Source organism: Carassius gibelio, chromosome A16 (genome assembly GCF_023724105.1).
Source record: "Carassius gibelio isolate Cgi1373 ecotype wild population from Czech Republic chromosome A16, carGib1.2-hapl.c, whole genome shotgun sequence".
Taxonomy (NCBI): Eukaryota; Metazoa; Chordata; class Actinopteri; order Cypriniformes; family Cyprinidae; genus Carassius; species Carassius gibelio.
In genome coordinates, this window is record NC_068386.1 from 18,999,066 (window position 1) to 19,016,780 (window position 17,715).

The 17,715-nt window shown below is 35.7% G+C and overlaps 2 protein-coding genes across 8 annotated transcripts; one reads left to right on the top strand and one right to left on the bottom strand.

The window, feature by feature from the left end:
* Window positions 1-425: 425 nt before the first annotated feature.
* Window positions 426-9,610, bottom strand: LOC128030837 (coiled-coil domain-containing protein 106). Of its 7 annotated transcripts, none has more exons than XM_052618871.1 (9): window positions 9,464-9,610; window positions 8,768-8,903; window positions 8,578-8,679; window positions 7,500-7,685; window positions 5,254-5,304; window positions 4,650-4,865; window positions 3,318-3,527; window positions 2,926-3,229; window positions 426-1,400 (listed from the first exon to the last, which is right to left on the bottom strand). In XM_052618871.1, exons 2-9 carry the CDS (start codon window positions 8,820-8,822, stop codon window positions 1,376-1,378), a joined length of 1,149 nt encoding a protein of 382 aa, XP_052474831.1. In that variant the 5' UTR covers window positions 8,823-8,903; window positions 9,464-9,610; the 3' UTR covers window positions 426-1,375. The 7 variants fall into 7 exon arrangements, with proteins under 7 accessions (XP_052474831.1, XP_052474833.1, XP_052474830.1 ...); XM_052618873.1 differs by having other exon boundaries at window positions 8,768-8,845; window positions 9,464-9,604; XM_052618870.1 differs by having other exon boundaries at window positions 8,768-8,845; window positions 9,450-9,602.
* A 4,372-nt stretch (window positions 9,611-13,982) lies between these two features.
* Window positions 13,983-15,968, top strand: LOC128030839 (tumor necrosis factor receptor superfamily member 4). The gene is made up of 5 exons (XM_052618876.1): window positions 13,983-14,075; window positions 14,333-14,444; window positions 14,634-14,736; window positions 14,835-14,963; window positions 15,104-15,968. The coding sequence occupies exons 2-5, from the start codon at window positions 14,385-14,387 to the stop codon at window positions 15,316-15,318; spliced, it is 507 nt and encodes a 168-aa protein (XP_052474836.1). The 5' UTR covers window positions 13,983-14,075; window positions 14,333-14,384; the 3' UTR covers window positions 15,319-15,968.
* Window positions 15,969-17,715: the final 1,747 nt, after the last annotated feature.

The window sequence follows — 17,715 nt, forward strand, 5'->3', positions numbered from 1 at the left end:
TGGCTATATGGAAATAAACAACTGACAGTGGAAAATGGTTTTGTGATTAACTAAACTATCCACAAATGATTGGTTCCTGAGGTGAAACCGAAACCTACTTGAGCCCTGACCCGTAATCAGTAGTAGCAGACAGGAAACTTACATAAAAAAAGATACTGCAAATACGGTAACACAGCACAATTAGATTCAATTTGTTAGCATTAGTTCATGTATTGGGTATCATGAACTAACAATGGAAAATAATTTCAGAATCTGTGTGAATTTCTACATAGACATTTTTTGATTTATAAATAATGCATTATGATGGGAGTAAATCTTTTAGTTTATGACATTTAATGTATTAACTAATGTTAATACAAAACGAAAACTATTTGTAGTGTTCCCGCAAACGTTATCTGATAGTAAGGAAGAAAAAGATTGTGATGTAAAGAGAAGCTTGCTGTTTGTTTATTAGCCACTTGAATAGTCTAATCTCAAGCACACTGCATCCTAACAAACACACAACATGCATTCAGACATACACGGTGAATTTAGACACACAAACACACACACTCATGAGAACTTCAGCGCCAGGAAGAACAGGAACATGTCTGCACTCACTCCCTCACGTTACATCATCTGCACTATGCGGTACTAGACTAGACTAGTAACACTACCAACTGTTTTAACACGTTTCATCACTGATTTACACTATAAAAACTTTTCACATGCTGAACAGTCAGTGTCATCTAATAGGAGACGGGCCGTGATTAAGGGAGACGAATGCACAAACACTCCACTGAGAACATACAGGTGCCGCTTGCAAAGAGTAGCACTGTGTTAAAACGGGAGGAGTGCATGTGTAGATGCGTGCACCACTTTTTAAAAGGACCTACATTTCAAAAGTCTTTCAGTGTGTCAAGTAAGTGCTATGAGATAAGGAGAACCGGGACACACACTCGGGACAACTGAAAGGATCAAATGACTCAACAAAGAACTTCTGAGCAGCACACATTGCAAAGAGCTACACATCACAAAGGGCTGATGCTGCTGCTGCACATTTTGGACTGGTTTCAAAAGTGTCAACTGAGATTTAACCGGAGCAACCGTTAGAGGATACTACGATGTCTGATGTGAAATAATGAGTTTGAGAACCGAGTTCTTTTTTAAAATGGCAAACCTGAAAGCATAAGTGTGCAGCCCACCCGCAGCTTTGAGCGTCCAGCTCTATGAGTGAGTGAACAGAGGTAATCGTAGAGTTGCTTCAGAGTACAGCGGATCTGAACTGCATTATGTGGAGGTTCAAATGGGAGACGTGTGTTCTATGGTACATTAAAATACAGTGAAGGGGTTTCACTGTACAGCAGGATAAGAATCACCCCACTTATTCCTCCAATTACCGATTATCCGTTCCTTTCAACCTGGAGAAGCATAAAAAAAAAAAAAAAAACAATGAATCAAACGGTCAGGGTTTTTTTTTTTTTTTGTTGGAAGTGTTTGTCAATACAAGATTTTGTGCTTTATGCAAGACTGTATAGTTCTGAATCATTCATAAATTAGTTTTTATCGAAATTGCCACATTGAATAAAATGCGACAGATTACGTAAGAATGGTTTCATGAATGATTTACACACATCGTTTATAACTCGCTGATAAAAATAAAGCTCTTTCTTAAAGCTACATAAAAACCAGAGGCTTTTAATAAGAGTAGGAAAAACAGTAAGCTAATATTGTGTGTGTGTGTGTGTGTGTATGTATATATATATATATATATATATATATATATATATTGATACTGTATAGGTGATCAACCAATATTAGTGTTTTTTTTTTTTTTTTTTTTTTACCTTTTAATCAGTTTAAGTTCACAATGGATATCGATATGATTTTGCATATTCAATTGTGTATGCCCATTTTAACTATGTTTAACTATTTATGACCCTGGACCACAAAACCAGTCATAAGTGTAAATTTTTCAAAATTGAGATTTATACACAATCTGAAAAGTGAATAAAAAAAGTGAATAAATAAATGGATTTTTAGGAACGGACAATATTTGGTCAAGATATAACTAACGTATTTTACGGACTATAAGTAGCGTTTTTTTTTTCCCATAGTTTGGCTGGTCCTGCGACTTATAGTCAGGTGCGACTTATTTATCAAAATTAATTTGACATGAACCAAGAGAAATTAACTAAGAGAAATGAACCAAGAGAAACATTGCCGTCTACAGCCACGAGAGGGCGCTCTATGCTGCTCAGTGCTCCTGTAGTCTACACTGAAGACATATAGCGCCCTCTCGCGGCTGTAGACGGTAATGTTTTCTCTTGGTTCTTGGTTCTAAATAAATGCGACTTATAGTCCAGTGTGACTTATAGTCCGAAAAATACGGTAAGAAGATATTAAAATCTGGAATCTGATGGTGCAAAAAAATCTAATTAATGAGGAAATCACTTTTAAAGTTGTCCAAATGAAGTTCTTAGCAATGCATATAAATAATCAGAAATTAAGTTTTGATATATTTACAGTAGGAAATTTACAAAATCTCTTCATGGAACACGATCTTTACTTAATATCCTAATGATTTTTGGCATATAAGAAAAATCTATAATTTTGATCAATACAGTGTTTTTGCTATTGCTAAAAATATACCCCAGCGACTCAAGACTGGTTTTGTGGTCCAGGGACACATTTTATTTCAATTAAATTTGCTCTCATCTAACAAATACCGGTACTTAATCTTTAAAATCACACTTTCACAATCGCAAACAGTTATTTGACAACACCGATAAATGTAATGTTTAGCCAATTTCGATTGTAAATTTTAAGTTTCCATTTAAAACAAGCCAATTTTAACTCCTTAGTTTCTCAATTATGTAAATTGACTAACTCCTGGAAGAGTGACAAACTTTGAAAAGGAAGTGTTTGAATGATTGCTGCGTGTACCTGTATGAGATGGGCAGGAGGAGATTGTTCTTCTTCAGAGCTTGCACTTTGCTGAGTGTCTGGGGGTCGAGGGCGATGTAACAGCGTCGGGCGTAGTCCAGAAGCTTCTCTTTAGACGGGTCAAACTCGCCCACCTCCGCCACCTTCTCTGGAGCCACCAGCAGAAGCTCAGCGATGGGTGTGGTAGAGGCCACCGTATTACGATCAACACCGTGGATCTGGAAGGCCTTGGACATGTTCTTTAACCTCTGGTATGTTAGCAGGATCTTTTTATAGCGGAACAACACACCTGCCGCATCTTTCACTAGAACAACAGCAGAAAGGAGAGCGGGATGAAGAAAGAGAAAGCCACTTGCTTGTCACGTTTGCCGACTCTGAGCTGTCACACTCACCTCTCTGTCGTTCTCTCCCTCTGGCGATCCTGAAAACCCTCCTTCTCTTCAGAGCCGGATGACCGCCGCTGGATCTTACAGCTGTGCCAATGTTCCGAAGTGACATGCTGTCCGTCATCACGTCCTCTCTTGACATCATTTCCTCTTCCTCAAGGTAGCTATCCTCAAGATAGTCATCCTCTTCTTCATCTCCCACAAGAGAGAGGGATTCTATGGCAGCACAAGATACTTTACTCAAGCACTAATGTGATGAGAAATGTTTCTTAAGCACTCAATTAGACAGATTTCTGGAGAAAAATCAACTTTGACATCACAGGAATTAAGAATTTGAATTTGAAAGGAATTGAATTTTTACTGTAATTTTCATCAAATAAAGGCAGCCTTGATGCACATGAGAAAAGATTATAAAACTGTACCAACCCCAAACTTCTGAACAGTAGTTTATTGTGTCCTGCATTGTGTCCGGTAGTGTAATCTTAATTTAGCAGGTGATATAACACCATTTTCATAATTACATCAAAGCCTAATAACCATGCCCACTTGACACGGAATATTAATTTTGAGTTAATATTGTGTCCAATGTTTTAGCAATTTTAGTTTACATCTCATTTGCATTATATGATATACGGTATGTACACTACCCGCAGAAAGTTTGGACACAACAATTCATTTTTAACTATGATTTTTTTATTAATAATGTTTTAGAAAAATAAATAAAAAAAAACACTGAAAGAACATACATGGAAGTATGGGAATTATGTAGTGAACAACAACAAAAAAACAACACCTTTAAATGTTCATTCCCTACCAATTTCAAAGCTTTTTATGGAATATAAAATGAAAATTTGAAAAAGTTGTGCAATCGATTTCTTGCGATACAAATCATTGCAAAACAGTGCAAAAATATTATATTCTCCAATATTTAGTAATAGCTTATCAATGGTGACTGTCAGTTTATGTGCATATGGCAATTAAACATGTAATCAAACAGACGATGAACACTATTAATAGCAATTATTACATGATGCAATCAAACTTATTTCAGCATTTGCTAGTTCTGTATTTCGTTTCAGTTCTGCTGAATGTTTATGTACTATTTTCATTTTAGAATTTTAGTCCTTTAAGCTTGAGCCTTTACATCAAAAGATTTGATCACCATCATCAATGATCATCAGACACGTTCGTGGACCACTACAAAGCTCAAATTATGAAGAATGATGAAAAACTGATGACAAACTATATATATGTTTATTGTAGACATACAGTAAATCATTTAAACCAAAATTACAATGTACTGCAAATACAGGTTGAAAAGTCCACTTTGAGACCCACCTTGCAGTTCATTGAGGGACCTGTTGTTTGTACTGCAGCTGCTGCCGGTGCCCTGCAAAAGAGGCTGAGGATGTGGAGATCCATACATGGGATTTATCTGAGCACCGACTGAACCAGGGACAGAGCTCAGGGCCTTGGGATTGGCTGAAGTCTGTGGGGCGGGCCTCTGCTGGAATGACTGGCGGCTGGCCAGACGCTGACTCTCCACCTGTTGATCTGAAATGTTAATGTTCAAGTTAATGAGTCAAGTTATTTCTTTGGCATAAGGCTTAGACTAGTTTTACAAGACTGTCATCATAACTGAAACAGGTGTGAGTTAAAACACTCAAATAAATGAGCTTATGTGATCTAAAACTGAAATAAAATTCAATTAAACTAAATAGTAAGATTTAAACAAACAAACAAACAAAATAAAGACTATAATAAAATGACGAAAGAACATACAATTTCTAAAAAAATTTAACTAAAATGAAAGTTGAAAGTATAAAAATAAAAGCTAAATCAAGATATTAATAAAAACTATAACAGTTTAAATAATATTAAAATAAAACTGGTTATACATCAGATGAGTCTAATGTAGAAAGTTAAATAAGTATCAATTTACCTCGATCATTTTCTCTTCTCCTTCTCCAAGAAAAACTCCTGGAATCAGTACCTGCAGGAAAAAATAAAAAAATCTGTTTTTCTTTCCATCAGTTTGTATTGTGGGCAATCTGTATTAATACCCAGCCTGACGTCTGCATCATACAGTATTGTTCAAAATAATAGCAGTACAATGTGACTAACCAGAATAATCAAGGTTTTTAGTATATTTTTTATTGCTACGTGGCAAACAAGTTACCAGTAGGTTCAGTAGATTGTCAGAAAACAAACAAGACCCAGCATTCATGATATGCACGCTCTTAAGGCTGTGCAATTGGGCAATTAGTTGAAAGGGGTGTGTTCAAAAAAATAGCAGTGTCTACCTTTGACTGTACAAACTCAAAACTATTTTGTACAAACATTTTTTTTTTCTGGGATTTAGCAATCCTGTGAATCACTAAACTAATATTTAGTTGTATGACCACAGTTTTTTAAAACTGCTTGACATCTGTGTGGCATGGAGTCAACCAACTTGTGGCACCTCTCAGCTGTTATTCCACTCCATGATTCTTTAACAACATTCCACAATTCATTCACATTTCTTGGTTTTGCTTCAGAAACAGCATTTTTGATATCACCCCACAAGTTCTCAATTGGATTAAGGTCTGGAGATTGGGCTGGCCACTCCATAACATTAATTTTGTTGGTTTGGAACCAAGACTTTGCCCGTTTACTAGTGTGTTTTGGGTCATTGTCTTGTTGAAACAACCATTTCAAGGGCATGTCCTCTTCAGCATAGGGCAACATGACCTCTTCAAGTATTTTAACATATGCAAACTGATCCATGATCCCTGGTATGCGATAAATAGGCCCAACACCATAGTAGGAGAAACATGCCCATATCATGATGCTTGCACCTCCATGCTTCACTGTCTTCACTGTGTACTGTGGCTTGAATTCAGAGTTTGGGGGTCGTCTCACAAACTGCCTGTGGCCCTTGGACCCAAAAAGAACAATTTTACTCTCATCAGTCCACAAAATGTTCCTCCATTTCTCTTTAGGCCAGTTGATGTGTTCTTTGGCAAATTGTAACCTCTTCTGCACATGCCTTTTTTTTTAACAGAGGGACTTTGCGGGGGATTCTTGAAAATAGATTAGCTTCACACAGACGTCTTCTAACTGTCACAGTACTTACAGGTAACTCCAGACTGTCTTTGATCATCCTGGAGGTGATCATTGGCTGAGCCTTTGCCATTCTGGTTATTCTTCTATCCATTTTGATGGTTGTCTTCCGTTTTCTTCCACGTCTCTCTGGTTTTGCTCTCCATTTTAAGGCATTGGAGATCATTTTAGCTGAACAGCCTATCATTTTTTGCACCTCTTTATAGGTTTTCCCCTCTCTAATCAACTTTTTAATCAAAGTACGCTGTTCTTCTGAACAATGTCTTGAACGACCCATTTTCCTCAGCTTTCAAATGCATGTTCAACAAGTGTTGGCTTCATCCTTAAATAGGGGCCACCTGATTCACACCTGTTTCTTCACAAAATTGATGACCTCAGTGATTGAATGCCACACTGCTATTTTTTTGAACACACCCCTTTCAACTAATTCAACTAATTGCCCAATTGCACAGCCTTAAGAGCGTGCATATCATGAATGCTGGGTCTCATTTGTTTTCTGAGAATCTACTGAACCTACTGGTAACTTGTTTGCCACGTAGCAATAAAAAAATATACGAAAAACCTTGATTATTCTGGTTAGTCACATTGTACTGCTATTATTTTGAACAATACTGTATGATGATTTACTGCAGCAACGATCAAAAGAAAATGAACAAGAACATATTTAAAAATAAAACGTATCACCTTTCTTTCTGTGGACGGTAACAGCATATTCCATAACACACTTAATATGTATAGAAATAGGACATGATAGGACATGTAAGCAGCTGAATAGTAGATTGGAATCAGATTGTAAGATAGTTTTCTGAATATGCCCTTATAAGCTTTCAGTACTGATTTTATTTGATAAATTTAGATATTCAACTTCCTGTCTTTCACAAGTATGCATGACTGATGAAACTATGTAAATGAAATAGTGTTGACGGGAAAAGGCAGAAACTACAATGAAACTACAATGAAACATGACAGAGCTCTCCCAAACATTCCACTGTTTCTCAAATGAACGCACTGACTAACTTTTCTCGTGTCACTAAATATCCTCTGATAGCTCAGTGTTCGCTCACTCTCTGTCTCCTCTCCTCTCACCGTTGCTTTCCTGACTCTTGGTCGAGAAGATGAACCGATCGAGCTGGCAGCGCAGGAAATCCCTCTCCTCTTCCAGGTCCTCGATGCGTTTCTGCAGCCATGAATTTTTCTCCAGTGAGATCTGCAGTTGTGTGCGCAAGTTAGTGATCAACAGGTACGAGCTGCTCGGTGCCGGCGGATCACTACCTGTATCACAACACAAGCAAATATCATCAAGTGTTGACAAATACAACACTTAAAGGGATAGTTCACCGAAAAATTATATTGTATATTTTACTGCCCTCATGTCGTCCCAAACCCATAAAACTTCTGTTGATCTTTAAAACCAAAATTTAGATATTTAAAATATATTTTCATCATTTATGCACATATCTCAAACCTAGCTACTTTAAGGTAACACTTTATAGTAACTTTCATTAATAAATCATTAACAAACATTATATAATGCTCATCAGATCATTAGTTAGTGTGTGTGTGTGTGTGTGTGTGTGTGTGTGTGTGTGTATGTATATACATATACATATACATATATATATATATATATATATATATATATATATATTAATAAAATGTGAGAAAATTTGCTTATTAATATTTGTAATAAATGTTTTAAACATCACATAATGTAATCAATAACATAAATGTAATTATTATAAGGGAATAAGGTTTATGATTCAAGGAATATTCCATTTAATGATAGCAATTAATGATAGATGATGAATTAATAATTGCACCAATTTACAATCTGTTGTGTTTAGCAAGCATTTAGCTAAACTTAACCAGCCACCCTTTACACAAACCTTGTTACCTAAGTCCAAAACCCCAAAAGATATTAAATGATTAGTAATCATTTATAAACATTATAAATGATGAATAGTTTTCAACTTTAAATTGGCTACTGCAAAAACATGAACAAATGATTAATAAATGAGTAGTGAAGATGTGTGAATAGGGTCAGTTCAGGTCTTCTGGGACTATTCTGCTATTGAGATGACTGCTCATAAAGGAATGAAGATCATACGAATTTCAATTTACATTTAATAATCATAAGTTAATCATTAAGGTAAACTCAACTGACCATCAAAGTTCTGGTCATTCTGGTTGTAAAAGCCTCCCTGCTGATCAAAGTGGTTGTCTTCAAAAGGAATGGAGATTTCAAAGGCATCCTCATTCTTGGGAGCTGGAGAAAGATGATAAATTCATACTGATTAATACTTCAGGATGGATTCTGATTGTGCTGTGATTAGAGCGTGTGCGCGCGCACTCACTCTGAAGCTCTCGGGAGCTCGCATGCTTCCTCGAGGCTGAATCCGCATCGTTCATATCTCCGCCTGTTCAGATCTGATCTGGATCGAGACAGAGAGCGGCCGTCACCCCAAAAATACTCACATCTGCTTCGTTTCTCTGCAGAGCATCGGATGCAGATGCGGCAACACGTTACAAAATAAACAGAGGGATCGTCAGATTTTCTACCTCCCATTAAAACAGATGGTAGCATAATTCGATAGCTAAAAGCGCTAACGTTACCAAAGAAATCTTGCTTCCAGCGTAATATTAATAAGGCTTTATTAACATGTACACCAATTCCAACCCTAACGGGATTAAAATACAGCATAATCTGATAGCTAGCGTTATTTATCAGATCAAATCTCCCTCTCTTCCTTGAGAACTGACTGTCACTATCTTTCTATCACCCAAACACCAGCCATCCACAACCAAAACATTGATAACAACTAACGTACATAAACACGTTATGACATGAGCTGTGCTCTTCTTAAAATGAAAAGTATTCATGGTCGATATAGTGCTGGAAGGATAATGCACCGTTTGTTTATTTGCATTGAGATGACTAGCAAACTGGCTAATCTTTAGACCTTTCCATACAGAATGTACCTAAATAAAGACAAATAAACGCAGTATTGCTGTGACGTGGTAGCATGAAACACGTACAAACCGTCGCTCACTTGTGAGCGTGCTCCCTTGTCACGTATTTGAAGCGTGTGTCAATGCACTCTCATCTGTGTTTGTCTGCTAACAATAACATTGAAATCCCTCTCAGCAGCAGAGCTAAAAACAACGTGAAGGAAGACAACATTACTGTACGCTCAGCACGTTCAAAATAAAAGCCTTGAGAATTTATTTATTATTATTATTATTATTACTATTTTTTGGAAGTCACACACAAGTCTGCACACACTGAATGCACAATAGTAATTTAGCATTTGCATTAGGCTATATAGAACAATTATAAAACATCTATCTTAAAATACTTTGGTCAGTTCAAGAATAATTTATGAACTGGTATAGTAGAGTAGCTAGTAATTAATTAATTAATTAATTATTATTTTTATTATTATTATTATTATAGTATCTTACCCAACACTGTGTATAGCAATAGCAAATAACCGATGAAACGTCTGTCCAAATAACCATTGTTGCAAAACACAAGATATTTGTAATATGTAATCAGGACAATTTTGGTTTAATCACAGAAACGCAACAGTATGATGTTCTTTCAATTTAGTACTAGCCTAATCTAGTTTGTAAGATGGGGAATGACACAGCCATGAGGTTTTGTGTAGATTACTTTGCTGCTGATACGGTAAATGGTGTTGCTGTACCTTTGAACCAGTCTGTAGTTTCGCCCTGTCATTCTAACACACACACACACACACACACACACACACACACACACACACACACACACACACACACACACACACACACACATATATATATATATATATATATACATATATACACACACACACACACACACACATGTTTAGTTTTGTGAAAAGTGGGGACATGCGTAATGGTTTTTATACTGTACAAACTGTATATTATATCGCCCTACTCCTACCCCAACCCTACACCTAACCCTAACCCTCACAGGAAACTTTTGCATTTTTACTTTCTCAAAAAACTCATTCTGTATGGTTTATAAGCATTTTGAAAAATGGGGACATGGGTTATGTCCTCATAAGTCGCCCTCTCCTTGAAATACCTGTGTCATACCCATGTCATTATACAGAGTTGTGTCCTGATATTTCACAAAAACACGCCCACACACACACACACACACAATAATTCAATAGTTTATTATACTTAGTTATCCATTTCGGAAGAAGGTGCAGTTCTACAGAAATGAATAGAATAACAGAATGATTCACTGGTTAACCATTAAGATCTGTCAGAAAAATGATTAAACTGAATGAGAAGAGAGCCGAATGAAAGACTGATAGTGATAGCAGTTACTGTGAATGAAATGTAGATAAGACACTTACTTTGTATTGTGATAGGGATACTTTGTTATTTAGAACCATTGCTAATGTTGAATAAAAAAGTGCATTTTTGATCTGTTGAGAGAGTAGATGAGTGCTAAGAGTTTTGACATGTACAACTCTTTTTTTTTTTTAATTGTACCAAAAAAATAAAATAATAATAATAATAATAATAATAAAAATTGGTAAAATACATTTTATGCATCAGATTTGTAACTTTTTAATCCCCTCTCCATGGTCAGGTTTTTACATTAAAGTAAATTATGAAAAGGGGGAACAGCATCCAGTTGTGTAATAAAAGGTGCTATCATCCTGAATGGACAATTACTACACGTCTGCTAAAACATTCTTTGTCAGATCTTTATGAACAATTACTAGGTATTCTCACAAAGAAATAAATGTGCTTTTTTTAGGATGTCTGGAAACTAAAGACAATAATCCCAATGACGGATTCTGGTTTAGTAATTATATTGTATTTTGGCATTGTCATGGCATTGTCATGGTAAATAAACTTATAAACAGAGGTTACTAAGTCAAGCCCAAATTGCTGTAGACTGATGATGTCATAAATCCACCTCTATATGCGGTTTCTTTCCATTTGTCATCTTAGTTTGAAGATGACGAAGATGAAGGTAATCCAAATAACATTTAAATTATCCAAAATGATGAAGATTCTTTCAAAACACAGGGTAGGAACGGAGGAGGGAACTTAAAGGGGTCATGTGATGTTGCTAAAAAGAACATTATTTGGTGTAATGAAATTTGTTAATGTGATTTAAGGTTCAAAAAACACATTATTTTCCACATACTGTACATTATTGTTTCTCGTTTATGCCCTGCCTTCTGAAACACATGATTTTCACAAACGCTTATTGGTCTGAAAATAGAGGTGTGCTCTGAATGGCCAGCTATCTGGTGCATTGTGATTGGCCGAATACCTCAAGCGTGTGACGGAAAAGTTACACCCCTTAACATATTTACTTTTATAAAGAATATCTCTTTAGGTTTAAATCTTTAGTCTTTGCCACTTTACATATCTTCTTTATTCACCAAGAGCTTGTAACACTCCAAAGAGAAAGGAAAAATTGAAATCGCATCATATGATCCCTTTAAATGCACAGACAAGAGAGGGACAAAATGACTTAAGTAACAGGACACAGGTGAACAGAATAAACTAATCAAGGGAAATGAGTGCACAAAACTGTCCAGGATCTTAAAGACGCCAAAGCACAGTGCCCTTAACGCACACTAAATCCACACTATTCATGTTCCTAACTTTTAATTTTTATTAGATTTATATATATATATATATATATATATATATATATATATATATATATATATATATATATATATATACAGAAAATTATTGTATGTTTCCCTGAAGAAAAATAAAGTACAATTTACCTTGATCTTCAAAGTGAGTGCTCTCTTGAGCACTCAATGCATTGTGTTTCCTGCTGGAGCATCAGTGAATGAGTCCCTTAATTGTCTTCAGTGTGAAAAGATGGATCACAACATTATACAGCCCCTGCTAGAAAGGGTTCAAATATGCCCTGCAGGCATACAGTATACGGTAAAACAGTCAACAGAACCGTTTTTGTCATCATTTACTCACTCATGTCATTCCAAAACTGTATGACTTTCTCTTTTCTGTGGAACTTTAAAGAGGTTCTGGGACTTTTTTGTGTGTGTGTGTGTTTTTAAAAACTCAACCCTGTTTATTTGGACCTTGGGGTGGCCAGAATTATTACTGTTTGGATTTCATTGATGAGAACTTCTGGTGAAATTGGACTACATTTTTGTTGAGTTGTGTAATTTTAATTTTAATTATTTTATTTTTATTTATTTATTGCTTGTTGTTGTTTTTTTTTCTATTCTTAAGTTCCAAATTAATGAATGTTGTTGATGGTTCTGTCTATTTGTGATTTGTAATGTGTGGAAAATCAATAAATATAGAGTAAAAAAAAAAAATCAACACTATTAAATAAAACAATGGAAAATTAGTAAACAATAAAATGATGTAGTGAATTAACAGCAGACTCCAGGGCCCAGTTTATGCCGGGACCCCTCTCTGACCACACTAGTGGACCTCCCCAGGTTGGCAAAAGCAAAATTCCTACAATTATATTTTATTTCAGAAACAATTTATTAATTCTGTATCATCACTCAATCATGATGTTTTGATGTACATTTTATTTGTTTAGCACCTTTCACAATACACTTTGTTTCGCTTTACAGAAATGCATACTGTTATTCTTTATAATACCTTAATGCTTTATAGCCCACATTTAGCACATTATATAAAAAAAAGAATAATGTCAGTTAATAAGCTATGTTATAAAAATAAAGGTTAATGTGACTTTGAGGTCTATCCACAAATGAATGAAAAAATGCTGGTTCTTGTCATTTGAAATGATTTTTTTTATTTTTTATTTTCATGAATATGATGAGACCAATGACCCACAATGTCTCAAGATCTGCCTTAAGTTTAAAACAAATTAGTATTTACTGTTAACAAAAAGATATTGACGAAAAGTGATCCTTTCTGAGCAGGAACTTTTGTGGTATTGCTGGCTGGAGAGATTGACTTCCTTCAAACCTCATTTTACTGGAAGAAGTCACATTTGGTATATGGTATATTCAGTACATTCCCTTTGGCCAAAACTTGTAATAAAAAAAAAAAAAAAAAAAAAAAAAATGCTTTTACTGAAAATGTATGGCATTTTTGGGAATGAAATGTCTGAGGCCAGTTACAATACAAAACCATCATTGGGGTCAAAATAAATACAAATCTTAGAGTTTCTATGCATCTTTTTATTAATTTAATAACTGGTAGGCCCTATTTAATTAGTTGATAATTAATTAGCCATTTATAATATTAGAGATGTTAGTGGAACAGAAGTTTAAGTGTATTATCCTTTATTCTGCAATAGTGTACAATAATGAATCTTACAAGGTTTACAATGAACTGTTTTGATGGCTCATGATTCCCTTATACACAATTTAAGTCACATAAAAACTAGACGTGATTCACTGAAAGTTTATATTACTGGTTCTAAATTCCTCTTTTTCTAAAGGAAAGGTTTTTTCCCATTCAATTTCTAAGCAGTGATGTCTAAATCAGAAGTGGTTTACTGTTTTGTTATTGCGAAATTTTTCGAAACGGCATGGTCATAGTAAAACGATGACTAATGCTGTCGTCTAATATAAAAACCTGAAAGGACTTCCATTCCATTCAGGCATTTGAGGCATTTAGGAGCGACTCTACATTAGATCCTGGTGGACAGAGGTAAAGTCATGGGCTCTTCTTTACGTCATTTCTATAGTTCTACAAATATATTCATATTATATTGAGATACAGTTATATACTAACTATATCTCACACAAAATGTAACATCTAACTGGATAAATTACATATATATATACGTGTTGCCGCATATATAATTACAGATTTTAAACATTTGTATGTCCTGAAAAACCTATGTATCTTGTATGTTTTGTTTATGACAATTTAATGAAATATATACTTCACTGGTTTTCTTTCAGAATTTCAGTTATCCTTTTCCCAGAAGGGTTGATTACACACATTATAAGAGCCATGTTTCACAGCCAAGGACAACATTTGAGGAAACTCCTGCCTTGTGTTTTGTTATCATTGGTGAGCAGTTTTCAGAGTTCCCATGTATGTCCATAGTGATTCTGTTATCAGTCACAGAACAGATATTTGGCTTTTGTTTTGAGGCTAAACCACAGTTTCAAGGGTTAGCTCAGTGATGACATCATCCAGTTAAGCAATAACAAGCCAAAAGTTCAATTGCAGTTGTAAACTATTAATCTTTTACCACAGATCGTAGGCGTTATGACGGAGCAGCGCAGCGTCAGCAGCAAAAGGGAGTGTTCTAAAGACGAATACTGGAACAACGGGCTCTGCTGTGACAAATGTGCTCCAGGTACGATGTCTGAAATCTTGAATCAATAGCATCGGAGCAACGGCTTTTCAGAGGAATATACTGTTTAATCTCTTCATCTATCATGTATTATTCTTCAGGGTATAAATTGATAAGGAAATGCGATAGCATCATGGCATCACAATGTGAGAAATGTTCGGAAGGGACATACCTAGAAAAGATGAACTATTTCCCAAACTGCTTCAGATGCGAGAAATGCACCAAGCGGCGTAAGCATATTACAATTTAATTTTCATTTGACAGCTACAGCGATGAACTTAAAATGTCATTTAGGTATATGCATATCTTGCTGTGTTGATTTTGTTTAGATCTTCACTGTTTTTTTTTTCTTTGGCTGTTTCTCTGACAGATGCTGAGGTGATTTCACCATGTACACCCCAAAAAAACACAGTTTGTGGATGTCAGCCTGGATACTACAAAAGGGTCTTCGATCAAATTTCATGGGATTGTGTGCCCAATAAAAGGACTGTTTCTGAAGCTATTAGAGCTCTGCTACCCAAACCGAGCCCGAGCCCCATGTTGGGTTCAGGTTCAGGTCGGGTCGGGTCGGGCTCGAGTTTGTAGCTAGAGTAAAATATGAAGTATGCTGTCTATGCTGCTATCACGGACACAAGTCAGGAGCGTAGGGGACAGGGGGGCATGCATTGGTGGAGTAAGGTGGTCAGGTCCCCCTAGGCTGCTCTTTGTGTGAGCCTCCACCTTAATCATTATGTTTTTACTGGAGAAATGTTAGTGCAATTCATGGTCCACACACATATAGAAAGGTGAACTGGCATGCAAACACACACACACAAACACACACACACACACACACACACACTGAGACAGCCAGGGAAACCTTAGTTTTCCTTATGAGAATGCTACCCTGAAGTATTGCTAGAGATCACAGATCTACCTCCAGCATGAACAAATACCTCTGACAGAAGTGGGATTCTTTTTGAGGCAAGATGAGTCCGGATCCTATGGGAACTAGGCTATACTTTCCCAGTATTTTCAGCTGAATGTTTGAAGTTGCCTTATAAAACACAATGTAATATATTTAATAGGCCTAAATGAGTTTTTAAATTATCATCGTGGTCAAAAGTTGACTGAAAATGTATCGAATATGATAAAAAAAAAAAGAATTGTGAAGAACGTTTGTACATATGTCACTCATCTTTGTAATACATTGCATTGTACATATATATTTTTTTTAAATAAAGAGTGCAAACTGATATTTACATGGATTTTTGTGTATATTTCTTCTGCAGATTTGGCATCTAGCTACATAAAACAGCAATGTTTTTTCCTCCTCAGGTGTGAGCTCCAAATAGTCTATACTAGAGACATATAGTCTAAATATTTAGGTTCAATATTCAATTTAATGAAAGAAAAATTATTTTCTGACTAATACGTTTTTTCTTATTTTAGTGTTCATTTAGCCTGCATGTAAGCTTGTTAAAAAGCTTTTTTTTTTTTTTAAGAACTAGGCCTACATTTCTTAATTTCCTGAAAAAGACTATTTCCTCAAACAAGAGCTTAACTGAAACTTGACTAAGATTCACACATTTTTGAATGAGTCAATGAGTGTTTTGTCATTTAATCCTCGTACAATTTTACGTGAATGGTTTTGGTTTTAGTTTTGAGAAACGTTATCTGGTTTTCAGGAAATCTCTTGAATCGGAGTGAATGGTGTGGAATGAAACCGCAAAAAAACCCAGCGTCACATCCGCTAATGTTTAAGGCTTGCTGTGATTTTGGGGAAAGTTTATAATGTTATACCCATACCTTTATCTCCGTCAACCTTAGCCTACATGTTTGTTAGATAATTAGCAATTGCATTCAGGCTTTAACATATTTTTTTCAAATGCTTTATTTCTCAATCGTTAAATAGATCCCTTTAAAATTACTATATTGTGCTTGGCATGTCGTTAACCATTTTTATAACCACACGAATCCTACCATAGTTTAACTATGGTTAATTTTATGGTTACCATGGAATAATCACATGGAATAATACCATGGAATAATCATAGTAAAACCAAGGGTGTTATTTTATTTTATTATATATATATATATATATATATATATTATAAGTGAACAGTACAGTAGCCATCTATTCACACACAAAACTTTGTATTGATTTGATTGCTCGAAAAAAAATCCATCACTCATATTTCTTTTAATTAATTAATCAATTATAAATCTGAAAATTTCCACACAGAAATTAAGGCCTGGTAGCCTACCATAAATGGTATTGCATAAAGACAATGTAAGACACACACATACACACGCACAAGCTCAGACAAGTGTGACTGCTACAGGAATGGGGCTCTACATTTAAACACATTTACCTGGAACAACTTTGAGGAACATTTTGATGTTGTTGTGATGCTTGCTGCGGCACGATAGTGTCCCAATTGTGTCCAGTATATAATGGGTTTCTTTCATATATGGTACGGCGACATAGCAATTGATTTACAGCTGAGATACAGGTTTTTCACAAAAACAAAAACAAGTTATAAAATAAAAAACCTCAAATTTGAGGCTTGGATTTTTTAGAGACTACCTAGGTGCTTCTCATGAACGCGTAAATGGCATATATGTACAATAAACATCTCGGTTATGTATGTAACCACAGTTCCCTGAATAGGGAACGAGATGCTGTGGTGACGTCACCGTATGGGAACACCCCTCTGTGTGATGAATGTCTGAAGCCCTATACCATCCCGCCAATCCTATTGGCCAAATAGCACTTGGCACCGGCCTACGCATGCGTACGCATCGTATACCTGAGTGCGCACGCTATTTTGCTCAGATTTCATGAACTGAAGAAATGCTATCAAGGTATGGAACCACAGCATCTCGTTCCCTATTCAGGGAACCGTGGTTACATACGTAACCGAGATGTTCCCTTTCATAGGTCACTTCGATGCTGCCGTGACATCACCATATGGGAACCCTATACCACAACGCCTGACG